Source organism: Drosophila serrata, unplaced genomic scaffold, assembly GCF_035046125.1.
Source record: "Drosophila serrata isolate PLE 108 unplaced genomic scaffold, ASM3504612v1 contig_360, whole genome shotgun sequence".
NCBI lineage: Eukaryota > Metazoa > Arthropoda > Insecta > Diptera > Drosophilidae > Drosophila > Drosophila serrata.
The window spans coordinates 1,553,266-1,568,237 of record NW_028257258.1 but is presented as its reverse complement, the minus strand read 5'-3'; the positions used below and the strand labels follow the sequence as shown (position 1 = coordinate 1,568,237).

The window sequence follows — 14,972 nt, the reverse complement described above, 5'->3', positions numbered from 1 at the left end:
CCCTTCTCCATTTCAAGCTGTCAACTTCCTATTCACTCCACCTTATCTTTATAAAGATTTGTCTCTCTTACACTTCCGCCTACGAATATCGGTTAGTTTTTTGGGTGAGACTTTTTCTCGTTCGAAACGCGTTGAACTGCAGACGCAAACTAAACTGAAATAAATCCAATGAATTTGAAGAGCCTATCAACCAGACACGAGTATTTTATTCCAATGGATAACACACTTCCAGCTGCAGAGGAATACAAGAACAAAAGCGATTGCGATAAAGCTCCCAGTGAGTGTGTGTGAGCAGAGTCGGTGGGAAATGAGTCGAAATGGGGGTTCCAGGGGGGAATGGGTCAGACGGGGGCCTAAGCCAAACAAATACACCCCCTAAAAGTGGAAATTGTGGGAGGGGATGAAGATGTGTAGGGGAAACCATCAAAAGAAAAGGTTTCTCAGTAATTAAAAATTACTTTAAACCGAGTAAAGCTACATTAGCTTTACCTTTAAGGTATACTAGTTTTTAAGTTCTTAAGATTTTTTTTTAAAGAATTTTAAGTTGATGGTCTATTATATCATATGATAACCTTTGAAATTCGATTACTATGTCTTTCTAATTTAGATAAGAATGGAGATCTTGAAACTCGAAAAGATATAAATATTCTTTGACAAGGAAGTCTATCGTGAAAGTCAAGCAGATAATGGTCCTAAGTTACAAAAGATCTTCATACCCAAAATAAATCAAATAAAAGTACTCACGAAAAACTCATCCTCGATTACAGGATCGGCCAGCATCTCAATGGCCTCCGTCATGGATCTACAGGTGCGATTCGTGTTCTTCTTTTTCTTGAGCTTCCTGCCCAGAGTGGCGGCATCACTGAATCGATGGAGCAACTTGTCCCGCTTCCGTACAGCCAGTGGACTGGCCGTGGAGCTTGTGTGGCACAGCAGTGATCCATAGCCATTCGTAGAGGATATAGTTCCAGTGTTGGCATAAAAATTCTGCGGCTGATATTGTGCCGGAGCTGTCAGCGTGCTATTCGAGTCAATCTTCTGGATGAGATTGTACTCAGATTGAGGATATTTACTGGCCAAACAGGACATGGAGTCTGCAGAGGATTTGGATGTCAGCTGCGGCTTGGGTGGCGGTGGGGGTGGTGGCTCCTTCATCAAGGCCACGCGACGCGGAGCAGCACGTGGCATGGTGGCCGACTGAGGCGAAGAGGCAATATCGCCGCCATAACTCACAGCTCGACGATTGCGATCGTTTTCCTTTTCCCTGGAAGAATACGGAAAATTAAGAGGTAAGTAATAAGCATTAACAAAACTATATTTAAATTAAAATTATGACCTATGATCGCACCTATACCTCCTCCTCTGCATCGGAGGACTAAAGAAACAGTTGGGTGAGAGGGGCACAAAGTAACCCCATTGCGGATCCCTATCCGGTCCCTCGTGGTACATTCCCAGCTGCGGGGTCATCTCCCTGGATCTACTGGATCTCAGCAGGGGCATGGAGACCCTCTGGGGACCATAGCTTCTGCTGCACCGAAAATGATTCCGATATATGTGACGCTCCAAGGAGGAAGTTGTGGTCGTTGCATCCGAATCTACGGTGCAGTCAGAGTGATCCTTATTCCCCAGGGTAGCATTACTGCCCAGATCCTCCACACCATCATCGTCATCCGTGGAAGCCTCAGGCACCGTATAGCAGGTATTATCGAATTGCGACATTTCACAGTATGTTTTTAGCTTTTATCTGATTTTGCACTTTAATTTAATTCTCTGTCATTGCGGCTCCCACGTAAACTTGTTTCAATTATTTAATTAGTCCGCACAACTTGTTGTTTTTTATTTAATTTTTCTTGCATTTTATTTCTTCCCCGCCCTGACAAATGTTAAACGACAATTTTAGAGTGTCTGGGGCACTTAATTGCTCCACTCGGCTGTGGCTTAAATATTGTAGTGGCAGGAGGAGAACATTAGACAGAGGCCAAAGCATTTATCATGTTCACCCTCCGGACATATCGTGGAAAACCAGAGGAAAATAGGGGAGAGGGATGTCGGTAAGGAGCCGCTGTGTATGTCCAGTGGGCACAATTAAAAGTCGTTTTCGGTCCTCAGTCCGGAAAGTCGCCCTAATGAGGTGTTGAACGGAAGACGGTCATATTTGGTCTAGTTAAAATATATATATATTTTTTTTTTGACTTGGTCTTCCTTTCCCTTCACAGACAATTTTCTTTCAGGTGGAACAATGAAAATCAGTGGGAACATTTTGAGGTCATTTTCCAGTTGTAATTATAAGTTTGGTTAAAGGGAAAATTAGAGAAGGAATCTTATGGAAGAAATATAGTGTTACGTGCTTTATATATCTTATTTTTGTAGGAAAAATTGTTTCTTGAAAGTATTTATATTTGTAAATATGATTTTTCTATTCATTTCATATTTGTAAATATGCTTTTTCTATCAATACCATTAGTTGTTTAACTGTTTAACTTTAACGGTTTAAATTATTTACGAATTTAATTGCTCCTTTTGTTTAATCAGCTCTTTTAATTATTGTTAATTTGCATCTTTCCCTTTAAATAAAATTGTCTGTAAATTTTCCCTTTCCAACCCCCATTAACCCCTTGAAACCCTTTAAACCCGCAAGGCTGGAAAATTTGCAACTTAAATGCTCATTAAAGATTCATGCGGCGAAAAACGAAAGTGTCAACAGTTGAGTCCATCAACAATGCAATTAAAATGTCAAACACGTAAGTAGGAGTGAAGCTCTCCCCCTTAACCCGCACTTCTCCCAGGAAACAAAGTAAATAAATACATATGTTTATATATATATATGTATGTATTTATATATCCCTTCGTGTAACTCCCCAGCAGCTCTTTAAAAAAAGACTCTCCATTATAATGATGCTGCAAAAAAGTGATCCCTGATGGGGGGAATGTGGTACCGTCTGTTCATCTGCAGAATTTGCAGACGGCGGCGACAAGCCGGATATGAAGATTACAACGGATTCGGGTTGCAGTTGTGTTTATATTTATTTTATTGTTGCAATTATTTTCCTGTTTACCGCATAGAATTTCTTATTGGCGCAATGAAACTTGATTAATGTGAAATGGGGGGGGGCACATCCGGAAGAGGTGAACTTGAAAGATGTGTTATTTATGATTGCTAAATGGGCGCCAATATAATGGCAGAGGAAAAAGGATTTCCCCATAAAAGAAATCAGAGCAAGAAAAGGGGGACTTTCGACAACTCATTTCCATAAAGGGAAATGGAAATTAATTATTACGATATAAAGTTGATGGTTTCATTCAAAGGGATTACTTTTATTTGTTTGTTTATTATTTGTTATATCTTTTATTTAAAGTATGGCGCGATTTTGATACTTTTCATTAAATGTATTATTATATATTGATTTTTTTTAGTTTGATGATTTATTTTCTATTTTTCCTTTAATAATCACATACATTTTTGTTGGCTTTTAGTACATTTCATTTACAAACACTTTATATTCATTAGATAAACTCTGCATTATACATATTTATATCAAAAACCTTTATTATTCATTGAATTTCCCCTTAAATTTTATTTATTCTGTTAGATTTTATGTTTGCTTTTTTATTTCCATTTATAAAAGACTCTCACAAGTCGCACAGCCTTGCTCATCAATCATTCTATAAATACTTTGATTGGGTCAGTAATATTTCCCAGTCATGTCAAAACCATATGCCAATTTTCTGGTACTATATTATTTACTATTTTTTTATTAACAAACACTGACACACACACAAAAGCACGATCCGGAGGAAAAGTTCACATAAATGAAAAGAATTTGGTTTTTCAACAAATGCCGCGATGTTCAAAGTAAATGTGCTGACCGCCGGAAATTTTCGAACTGATTTCGAATAGAACCACAGAAATTTTTGTAGCCGCCGTGGGAGCAGACACAACAACAAATACAACCCTCTCAGTTTGTCTCGAAAAGCGTCCAAAAATATTGAGAAAAGTGAGAGAGAACGACGATGAAGGTATCAGAGAGAGAGAGAGAAAGAGACGCTAAACAGAGGAGAGTGCGCCAAATAAGAACAAACATTGTGTTTAACTTAAATTGCTTAATATTTGGGGACCAAAATAAAAGAATCAACGAAAAGTAGCAGACAAAGGGAAGACAAACAGGCAGGAAGCTAATATCATCGACTATGGAAATACCCTCAGAAATGCTATTATTTATTTGAAAGTTTTCTACCTATGAAATATCTGTGAAATATATTGTTAAATATATTTTTAAAGGTTTAACAACTTATAAAATGTATAAAAAATGTTATTAATATTCAATGTGGAAATAAAAATGTATTTATAAAAATGCATTTTGATTAATATTTACAATTTTTGAATCGATATTAATCATTATTTTTATATGACAATTTTTCCGACAATCAAAGTGAAAAATCTCTTAACTAAACCAAAAATCATTGAATTTCTATTCGGAAAGCTTTCTTATGTTAGTTTTTATTATGTTAATAAATCTGCATACTTAATTTGAAAATTTTAAAAAATCATAATTTTTGCCAATTTTTGAAAATTGTAACTATGAAACCCCTTGTCAAATGTTGCAATTTTTTGAAAATTTAAAAAACTTTATTTTTCGACCAGACATCGCTAGATCGATTTGGCTGTTGATTCCGGGCAAGAATAGATATAATTACTAGGGTCGCAAATGATTCCTTCAATGCGTTTCAACCATCTGACTAAACTTAGGATACTTTCGAGATATTTAGAAACCCTCTTACATTTTTCTTCTGATTTAATATTTCTAGCATTCAAAATTGTAATACCTCAAAAGATTCTCAAAATCGTTCTCAGTGGAGACAATTCCCCTGGATAACGAGGTGCAACACCCAAGTGCCCATATATTTTAAAATATATATGTGTGCGTGTGTGAAATGTCATGCAAAATAAATGCCAGACGCTTAAAAATTAGTCCCTCTCTCTTGTTCTCCATCTGCAACTTTCTTTCTCTTTCAGTACAGAGAAAAAAATTAAATTAAATTAAATAAATCTAAAGAATAATACTTCATTTGATACGGAGATTAATCTTGTCTATAACAGTTTCTAAACAAATGTTTCTCTAAGTTGTTGAAAAATCTATACGAAATGTTTAATACTTAATATAACATTTCATATTTTAATACCCTGATAGAATGTAAAGTTATGAATTACTTTCAGTGCAGCTTTAAATTGCCGTGACTTTTGAGAAAAAAAAAAACTTAAATTGTTCCTGTTGTTATTGGTGTTATTAAAAATAAACATGGATCAAGTATTTTCCGCTGGGGTGCCGCCAAGAAACGCAACATTTTCACTTGTCACGCATTTATTTTTCCCCCATTTTCCATGTCGGAAAATGTGTGTCATGTCTGCGGTTTTTATTGACATCTGTCTGAGAAGTTTTCGTGCAATTGGAGTGATTAATAAAATACGGAAGAAGTGCAGGAGGGTGTAACCCTAATTCCTGGCGAAGCTCTATCAATTACACTTGTTAATTAAGCTTGGCTGTGGATTAGCCCGCATTTTCCGTTTGTCCCGAGGGTGTGTTTTTATTTTATTTTGTTGATAACAATTGCATGTCCGCTGCTGCTGGCCGCACAATTGCAATTAAATCAGTTCTAAAACGGGCGTGCTTGCCACATGGAACTTAAGTCCAATTGCCTTCGAGCATTAAATTAACAATGCAGGCAGGCAGCAAATGGAACCAAATGGAATGGAATCGATTGCTAAGACTATATATATTTATATATATTCATGTTTATGTATGTTTATGTAGGTGCATGTGGGTTGCGAATGGCGGAGAATTAATTAAAGCACTGCAGCAGGGGCGAGAGAAGTAGATCTTTAAGATAACAGATCGAGGAGAATTCGTGCTATAAATAAATGCAGCTGAGAGAGTTTAATAAATCACGGATAAATATTTTCGGGACAGAGTTGAGATAAATATTGTTGTTTAAAAATATCTCACAGAAGAAAAGATTAACATAAAATATATTAGGACGCATTTACAAAATCTTGTAAGCTGACTTAAGATACATTTTAGGGATTTCAAATTCTAATAAATTGGATAAAACAATTACTGTAAGCAGTAAGTTAAATACTTTTAAATACGTTATTTTAATTGCTGTAAAAATGCTTCGTAATAAACCTTTTCATAAATAAATTAAAAACTTTAAATCCAAATTGATTTGAATTGTTAATGCCTTCCCCTTCTAATCATAATATTTAAAGTTTAAACCCCTTGACATTATTTACCTTTCCCGACCCGAAGCAACTTACGTCTGGCTGGAATTTAAAATGGGTATAATCGATTCGATTAGTGTCACTCTGGGGATTAATTGAATTAAACTTCGAGTCTAGGCCGCAGTCATTGCACTATGAGAGAGCTATGTTAAGTGTAATTACAATGCACAAGATGTCAAATGATTTTAACCCCTTAACTCAAATGGCGAGAGACAGAGACTTCGGAAAGATGCAGTGAACAAAAAACTAAAAGACAAAGGAAATTGTTAAAGAAAAAAGTATCTATAGTTTAAGTAAAGTATCTAGAGAGGTGATGTGACTCAGATATTGTACGATTAAGCGGCGCTGACAGCTCCACATGATAGATGCTGGCACGTGGTCGTCGTAATTTAATTTTACTCTGGCCGAGATAATTAATTATGGAAATGAGAGTTGGACATTTGTAATGTGGAGTACATATACAAAGATCTTTAAACTGGTTTTATTACCCCCTCAAGAAAGAGAAAGACTGAAGGCTGATACATATACAACTGGTTCCCAAGAAACTGATCTCCTTTTGGACAAGACAAAGAACTAAATACAAGATAATCTCAACTAATAGTTATATCAAGTTTAAAGTGCTAGAAATTTGTTTAATATAAATAATGTCAAATACTATAACCATCCCAAATCATAAATCAGTTCCAATATAAATGTCTTGGGAATCATTTTCCAAACCAAATACCACAAATATCACTAAAAGATTTCAAAAACTTTAAAATAGCTTCGGTGAAATGTTGTCAAGAGGTGGGGCAGCGCCAAACATTTTCTTGCCCTGCATCTGTCACTATAAATAACAGAGAAAAACAAAACTAATAATCAAAGAAAAACAAACAAAAATGTACAAGGGAAAACTTGGCAACCCTTTTAGACAGCTGCCGCTGGGTGAGGAAATAATTTAGGAGACAATGAGGCATCCGTTCAGGAGAATAATAAAAATAAATATTACAGACGACAAAACACGAGCCAAAAAATAACACAAAATTGAATTGGGTTTTTCTTTTGGCGCGTTTAATTGCAGGCCATAAATCTTGAGGGGGCCGAGACAGCTTAACTTGTTTTTTGGCCAAAATGCAAAACCGTTTCTATTTGTTTTCTTGTGTTAGACAATGTTTTCAAAATATGAAAAATTATAACTCATTATGGAGATAATTCTTGGAAATTTTCAACTGATTATATTTGCTTTCCCATTCACATTAACAAAAATCTCATTAATATGAGAAGAGTGATCACTTTCGTGACTAAATGCTGGTATTGATTTCACAAAAATAAAGTAAAAGGGTAAAGGCCCTGCCTGCAGGGGGTTCACCGATTTTAAAGAGCTTTTTTTGATGAAAGGCTGTACGTCATTTTGAGGGCCACCCGTCGAGGACTTGGGATCCAATTCCGGTTTTACTGTAATTGACTCTCACTCTCATATGTTCACGAACGCCTTTTTGATTTACGGGATAATTATGGGAGGAAGTGTGTGAAAATCGTAGTGGAAATGGGGCCAAAACCCACTGTGGATTGTGAAGTAATTATAATACTTGGATTATGGTAATTATATTTTCAACACGAAGAAACTATAATGAAGTCTTATGGCTTAATATCATAATTTATTAATTTAGTTTCAAGCTCATAAAGTATGTAAAAAATAATTAAAATTCTTTAAAATATTTGTATTTTAACATGATGATATTTTTGTTCTTAGCAAAAAATCATTATTATTTGCAAGATCCAACATTTTCTTAACTACTCATAATTTCAGCACATTAAGGCCACAACAAATACTCAAGGCTTTATTTCATGTTATAATGACTAAACTGCAATCCATCTGAGAGATGAAAACAAGTTTCTAATGTATTTTTAGTGTATGCATAATTTTTCATATTTATTTACTAATTCTGTTTAGGATTAACACATCACATAAACGTTTCAAACACCAGTCCGCAAAAAAACAAATTAAACAGGAATATTAAAAAAACAATCAAAAAGCGAAAAAGCAAAAGCCAACTTGAAAGGTGTTGAAAACATTGGTCACGCAAAGCGTTCAAAGTGATTGACACATGTTCGATTCCTGTAAAGAAAAAAAATGAGAAACTGACCCCACCCAAAAAAAAGGCAAAATTCACGAAAATTTGCAGATAATTTAAGCAAATTATAGCCCCAAAACAGAACATGAAACTAATTCAAAGCACACACAAAAAAAAGGTTGCACTAATTTGCTTAAGGCCAATAAGACTACAACTCTCAAACTACAATTGCGTTGTGATTTTCGGGGTGTAGTTGGCAAATTGCAATTGGCCAAAAGGATTGATTGAGTCATAAAGTGGAGGAGAATCGATTTCTTTTCTTCGACATCACGAATTTAGCCAATGGCCAAAACTAGTGAGGAAACCGAAACGAAATCCAAAACCCAGTGGCCAGCAAATTGGATCTATTATTACCATTGGCCTCGAGACGAATCCTTTTACCACTCTGCCCCATTTTTATGTGGAAAGCTAATCAATCCTTGGACAATTAGAGAGCTGTGGCAGAGACACCAATTAGTGAACGCAAGCCAAGCCTTGCAACTAAATCATGAACAGCTGCCGCAATCTGTGACTGGTTGCGGGATCCGGGAACTTGGCCAGAAAGAGAGTGTTCTTTGGTAAGGGGATCGGAACAGGGAACAGGGAATCGGGATCGGGATCTGCAGAGCCATCTGCGACGCGTGTTGCCAATTTATCTTTTGAGCGAGTGACCCAGCTGGGGACTTGGCATATTCTGCAGATTTGCTGGAGCATGACTCATTCAACTGGGAGTTAATCCTGTTTTTTTACCGAGTCTGGGACTGACTTGGTCATGAGCTAATGCAGTAGAGTTTAACTAAGTTCCAGCTTTTTAAATACTGGAAAAAACAAGGCTTTACAAGAAGTTTATATCAGAGATGCTGGTAAAAGTATTTCTTTGTAATTTTATTATACTAAAAAGTTATTTCAAGATCATATGCATAAATCCTAGAAGTTAAGCTACCTTGAAATCCTACCAAAACCTTTAAGAACCCCTTCTTTAAGCTGTCCCATCAATCTGTTGTAATTACTATATCCTGGATCAACATGGAGCATGCCTAGGACCTATCCCCCGATAAATAAGACCCTCGACAAAGCTATAATATAGTCAAGGCAGTAGTCAATTGTTGACGGGTGCAAGGCATACAAATTTCGCCATAACTCACGAAAAACTCTCTTCGGGGAGACGCTTTTGTTTATGGCCTGTTAACCGGGCTTTGTTTATAAAACTGGTTCAAAATTTGCACGTCTTTGGCATATAAATCGCATGGAATAAGAGTTAAAAACTGCAGGAGAAACTGCAGCACTGGCAGTGGAAAAGAAAAGGCTGGCAGTCCAACTTGTTTATCTGTCGTTTTCAGCTGGATGGCTGACTGGCTCTCTGGCAAAAGTCCGTCCCAAGTCCTGTCCTGGCCTCATGGTACTCCTCTAACATTTCTCCTTGGTTCCCTCCTCACCGTTCCGGATGGTTGTCAGACCAACGCCAACAGCTGTCGTGCAAGTTTGTTTCCATCTCATAGCCCCCGGGTTGGGAGAGGGAAGAAACGTCTGGGCTTAGGCTTAGTCTTGGGATGATGATCGTTGGTTGCATGCTAAGCTCAACAACAGCTATATGGCCAAACAGTTTATAGTTATGTTTTATTGTCTGGCATTGCCCCCTTCTAAACATATATATATTTCCCTGATTTCATGACGCTCACGTTGGTTTACCCTTTTGTCCTCTTTGCCTATGCTAATTTCACATATGAGCGACGTTCACTGAATTTTAACTTTTACTTCATTTCATTTCCACTGGCGCCTGTCTTGGCCCTAACGGTAATGCCAGAAAATATAAAGGTAAAAAAAATTTGTACTTGGCAATCTGCATAATCAAGAGCTAGCAATTTATGTGTCAAGTGAGCTTGAGGTACCAAAATTTTTAATTAAAAATATATACTATATACAGAAGACTGCAAAAAGGCAGAATTAACGGTTATAAAATATAATCAAAAATAAATGTAAAATGTTTAAATTAAGAGAAAAGTTGTTGAAAAACCTCGACTTCATGAAAAATTCATACCGTAAACCTTTCATCTATGCTAATTTCCTACTCACACAAAATCTTTAATTATAAATCTAATATTTCTCAAGGTGAAAGTCCAGCCCAAATTAGGTTCAGCAAACAAAAGTGAATGAATATTCTCACAATAATTCTAATTTAGTCCGACAACAATAAGGATGGACCTAAATGATGTACCCCTTTTTGGCTTAAACCATTTCCTTGTGTATCCATTTCGTTTTCCATTAACAAGTTGCGAAACATAACGCCGACACCACCTAAGAAGGCAGCACCACCGCGCGGGCTCCACCTCTTAATTTACTTGTCTCTCATTCGGTTTTTGCATTTCAACTTGGCCAAGGCTCGTGCCATATGCCCCCGCAGGCCATAAACGTTTTTCTTTTTATTTTTTCTCTCTTTTATTGTTGTGAAAGCGTTTTGCGCCAAGGTGTGCATAGAATACACGAAAATAAAAACTTCATAAAAAAATAAAAATAACATAAAAATGATTTCGCAATTTCGACTTGTTGTCCGCGTTCCAATAAAAACGGCTGCATTTAATAATGGCTCATAATATTTGTAGGTGGTCTGAGCCACAAAAGATCTTATATATATCTTTAAGTAAGAAAATATATATATATAAATCAGAGTCTGTGGCAAAACGCCCACAAATTGTGCAAGGCACACGGCACCGGCTGCGTTTTAAAACCATTTTCCATCATCCATTAAAAAACCATAAAATATTTGCTTTTCGGCTCTCTGATTGCATTTCAGGCGTAGCCGGATGATGTTGGGCAATAATAAATCCGATAAGGGAAAAAATGTTTAATTAGAGCGCTAAATGCTGCCCTCCCCTCGGTCCCTCCTTCTGCTCCCTACTACCACCGATCCGCTCATAGACAATAACGTGATTGTTTTTATTTCACATATTAATTTATCATTATAAATAGATTTATTGTCTCTTACGGGTGTCTCGTTTCGGTTGCATGAGAAAACAAAAGACTTAGGCGACAAACTTGTTTCTTTGTCTCTCTTCATTTGGGAAAATCTTTTGTTTACCTTTTCGTTTAGGGACTTGAGGCAGTTGAGTTCTCTGATTTGCATAGATTGCAATAGTATCTTGGCCGGAGATTTTACTTTGATGGATCAGCGATGATTATCTTTTAATATATAAAATAAACAGTTAAGACTTTTTTGAAAAGGATCGATAACACAAGGCGTTCTTTATTAAACTAATTATAAAGTTTATTTATTTAAATGTCAATTATTAATCATCTTTTATACCCTTGAAGGGTACTACAATTTCAGTCAGAAGTTTTCAACGCAGTGAAGGAGTCATCTCCGACCATATAAAGTATATATAGTAGTATCATTAAGTAACTATGAGCAGTAATTAACTATAATCAATAAGTATCAATGAAGCTTAAGTAACTATGATCATTAAGTAATCATGAGCAGTTAGTAACTCTGAGCATTAAGTATCTATGACCAATAAGTAACTGAACACTAAGTAACAACGACCGTAAGTATCTATGACCAGTAAGTATGTATCATCAGTTACTAACTTTGAACTAAGTATCTATGACCAGTAAGTAACTCTGAACAGTAAGTAACTCTGCTCAGTAAGTAACTATGCTCAGTAATATCTAAAGTATTGAAAAGTATTAGTAAGCTTCTAAGTATGTAAAGGGGACCATGGCAATAAGGAAATAAATTGGAATATAAAGTCTAGAACTAGGCCTAATCCCACCTACAGCTTCTTCATACATAATATAAATGTCACGGTTAAGACTTACCGCCGTAAAGGACACGTGGCTATTCTCTTTCATCATTGTTTACATTGACCAAGAATGGTGACTTCATCCAAAGTGAGTTTCTTCCTAGTCATCCACATGTATTGGCCACGTCATATTTTTGGGATCGAAGGGGGATCACTATCACTATCACTTGAGATGTTAACACTAGGTACCCCTAGGACAGACTGAGGCGCGCGCGACCTCAGCACCTCTATTTATAGTCCCCGAGCAGAGCAGAGAAGCAGAGCAGAGAAGAGCAGAGCAAGAGAAAGTGAGTGTGGGAGAGAGCAGTTGCCTCTAGACATTAACATTGAGCGATTAACATAGAGTGAGAGGAGGAGAGGCAGAGAGGAACAGCGAGCTATTTAATTTAACTATAATCAATAAGTAACTATGAGCAGTAAGTAACTCTGATCAGTAAGTATCAATGAACATTAAGTAACTCTGATCAGTAAGTATCAATGACCATCAAGTGATTATGATCCGTAAGTATCTATGACCATCAAGTGATTATGATCCGTAAGTATCTATGACCAGTAGAATATATGATCAGTTGCTAATTCTGAACACTAGTAAACAATGACTTGCAACTTTTGTAACAACACATTGCTGAGACTTGGCCGGCAGAAGTCACTTCGCTCCGGGGATGTTATAACCAGTTGGGAATTATATGATATGATGATTATCTATGAACTTAAAGTATCTATGACCAGTAAGTAACTCTGAACACTAAGTAACTATGATCAGTAAGTAACTCTGATCAGTGATTACCTATGACCAGTAGGTAACTCTGATCATTAAGTATCTATGACCAGTAAGTATAATCAGTAACTAAATAAAGATATATATTATTTTATGAAAAAAAATCCAAGTTTAAAGACAACAGAAGCTTGAGAACCATCTTGATTTGGCTTAAACACCTGCTGCTAAATATTCCTGACAAATATTTAACTAATTGTTTGACTGAACCCAGCTCTGCCCTTTACCCTGAACCATTTCGAGAGCTGTTTTTAAAACGAATTTATTGTTTCGTTGTCGATTCGATTTGCTGTTTTATTTGTTGTTGTTTGTGTTTCTCATTTGTTGTGGCTTGGCTTTTGTTATGCTAAAAAACCCAATTGGTGGCAACCTTTTGGTATTTAAACTTGACTTTAGCCAGCGGCAGCTAAAACAAACTTCTCTTGGATGGCATTAGATGCTGGGCTGGCGCTTTATTGTTGCTATTTCGCTGTCCGCCGTCTGCTATTTGCTATTGTTATTGTTATTATAATCCGTGTCTGTTCAGAGTCTCCCATCAAGACGTCACGTAATAGGCGATCGGTTCGGTCACTGGTTACACCTGTTTCAGCGCCGTCTCTCCCAGGTAACATCGTGTAATGATATGCCACCAGCAGGGTCCACGGAGTCTATGGTTACTACACGTTTTTCCTCCTCAATGAAAAGTTCATCAAACGCATTGGCATGCCACAAGTGGCAATTGCCTTTATGCTCGAGCTATAATCTGCCAGAGTCTTTCACTCAGACCGAAAATCAACGAACGAACGGAAAATCGCGAAAAAGCTCAATAACATTTAATTTGAGGAAAACCCCCATATAACAGCAGCCATCCTTTCGACTCCTCCCCTTCTGACACTAGCTTAAAGAAACCCATAAAAAATAATAAAAACAACCGAAAACGGCAATTAAAAATGACGAGTGAAAGTTTTCCTTTTGATTTTTATTCGCACATTTCGCATAGGAAAATGTCGTAATCAAATTTCGATTTAAACTGGCTTCGATATTCGCACGTTTTTTGTGAATATTTCGATGTTTTTTTTTTTATATATACACATCGCATATATGCTAATTTAAGTGCGTTTCGTTGAGGCGACAAATTGCCAGTTGGAGTCGTGCGTTTGTTGAACTTCATTTGCATAGCTGAACCAGTTTATTTTGTATTGACTTCTTTTTTTCCTCTCTTTGTTAAGCTGCTGAAAAAAAGGTCTTTGATTTTTCGAGTGGAAAGTGAAACTTATCCCAAAAGAAAGTATTGCCTCCCGCGATACATTTACGTCTCGAATTTATACGAATTTATACTAATTTATACGATGAAGTTGCCTCATTAAGTTGTAGGAGTCCAAAGTGACTGGCCCGTTCGCTCAATTTGTTTATTTATCTAAATTCAAATGCATTTGATTAGCCCGGCAAGATAATATTCTAATTATGGACCAGAGTCACGCTAATGATGATGATTTAATTTATGGTTAAGTGGTCGCGATGACTTTTAACCTACGCCAAGGCAAAAATCACAATGGGAACACCGACTGATGCCGATGGATAACATTTTAGGGTTTGGCCCAAAATTTGTTTATGGCCAAGCAAAATGTAACGCCTCCTCCGCAAAAGGTGTAACTAAAGTTTACTGTTTATTTTTTATGTTTATCTTTGATAAATAAAAATGTTAGATGTTTTTCTTTACAAAAATATAAGGGATTTTAAACAAAAATTTAGGGTGTTGCTGCTCTTGAAGTTATTCATAGATTTACCCTTCCAGGGTATTATAATTTTAGTCAAAAGCTTGAACAGCAGTTAAAGAGCCATTTCCGACACTATAAATCATAAATATTCTTGATCTGCATCAACAGCCGAATCAATCTAGCCATGTCCGGTTAAAAAAACAAATTTTTGAAATTTTTTTAAAATTGTAGAAGGGGTTACATCATTGACAAAAAATTTAATATTTTTTATTTCATAAATTGAGTATGCAGATTTATTAACCGAATAAAAACGATCATAGGAAAACTTTCAAA

The 14,972-nt window shown here is 36.3% G+C and overlaps 1 protein-coding gene across 13 annotated transcripts in view; it reads right to left on the bottom strand.

Moving 5' to 3' along the window:
• The window catches only part of pyd (zonula occludens-like protein polychaetoid), a 98,248-nt gene that overhangs the window by 40,611 nt on the left and 42,665 nt on the right, over positions 1 to 14,972 (bottom strand). For 7 of the 13 annotated variants that reach the window (XR_015273046.1, XR_015273047.1, XR_015273048.1 and 4 more), the window contains exon 3: positions 745 to 1,264. Coding sequence is in view for 5 of the 13 variants with exons in the window: in XM_086838926.1 (XP_086695052.1) it covers positions 745 to 1,264 (520 nt within the window). In the remaining 8 variants the exon portion in view is untranslated. Of the gene's footprint in view, positions 1 to 71; positions 157 to 744; positions 1,265 to 1,348; positions 1,938 to 3,770; positions 3,887 to 14,972 lie in introns of those variants that run through there. The other 6 variants (XR_015273049.1, XM_086838928.1, XR_015273052.1 and 3 more) reach the window with 4 other exon arrangements.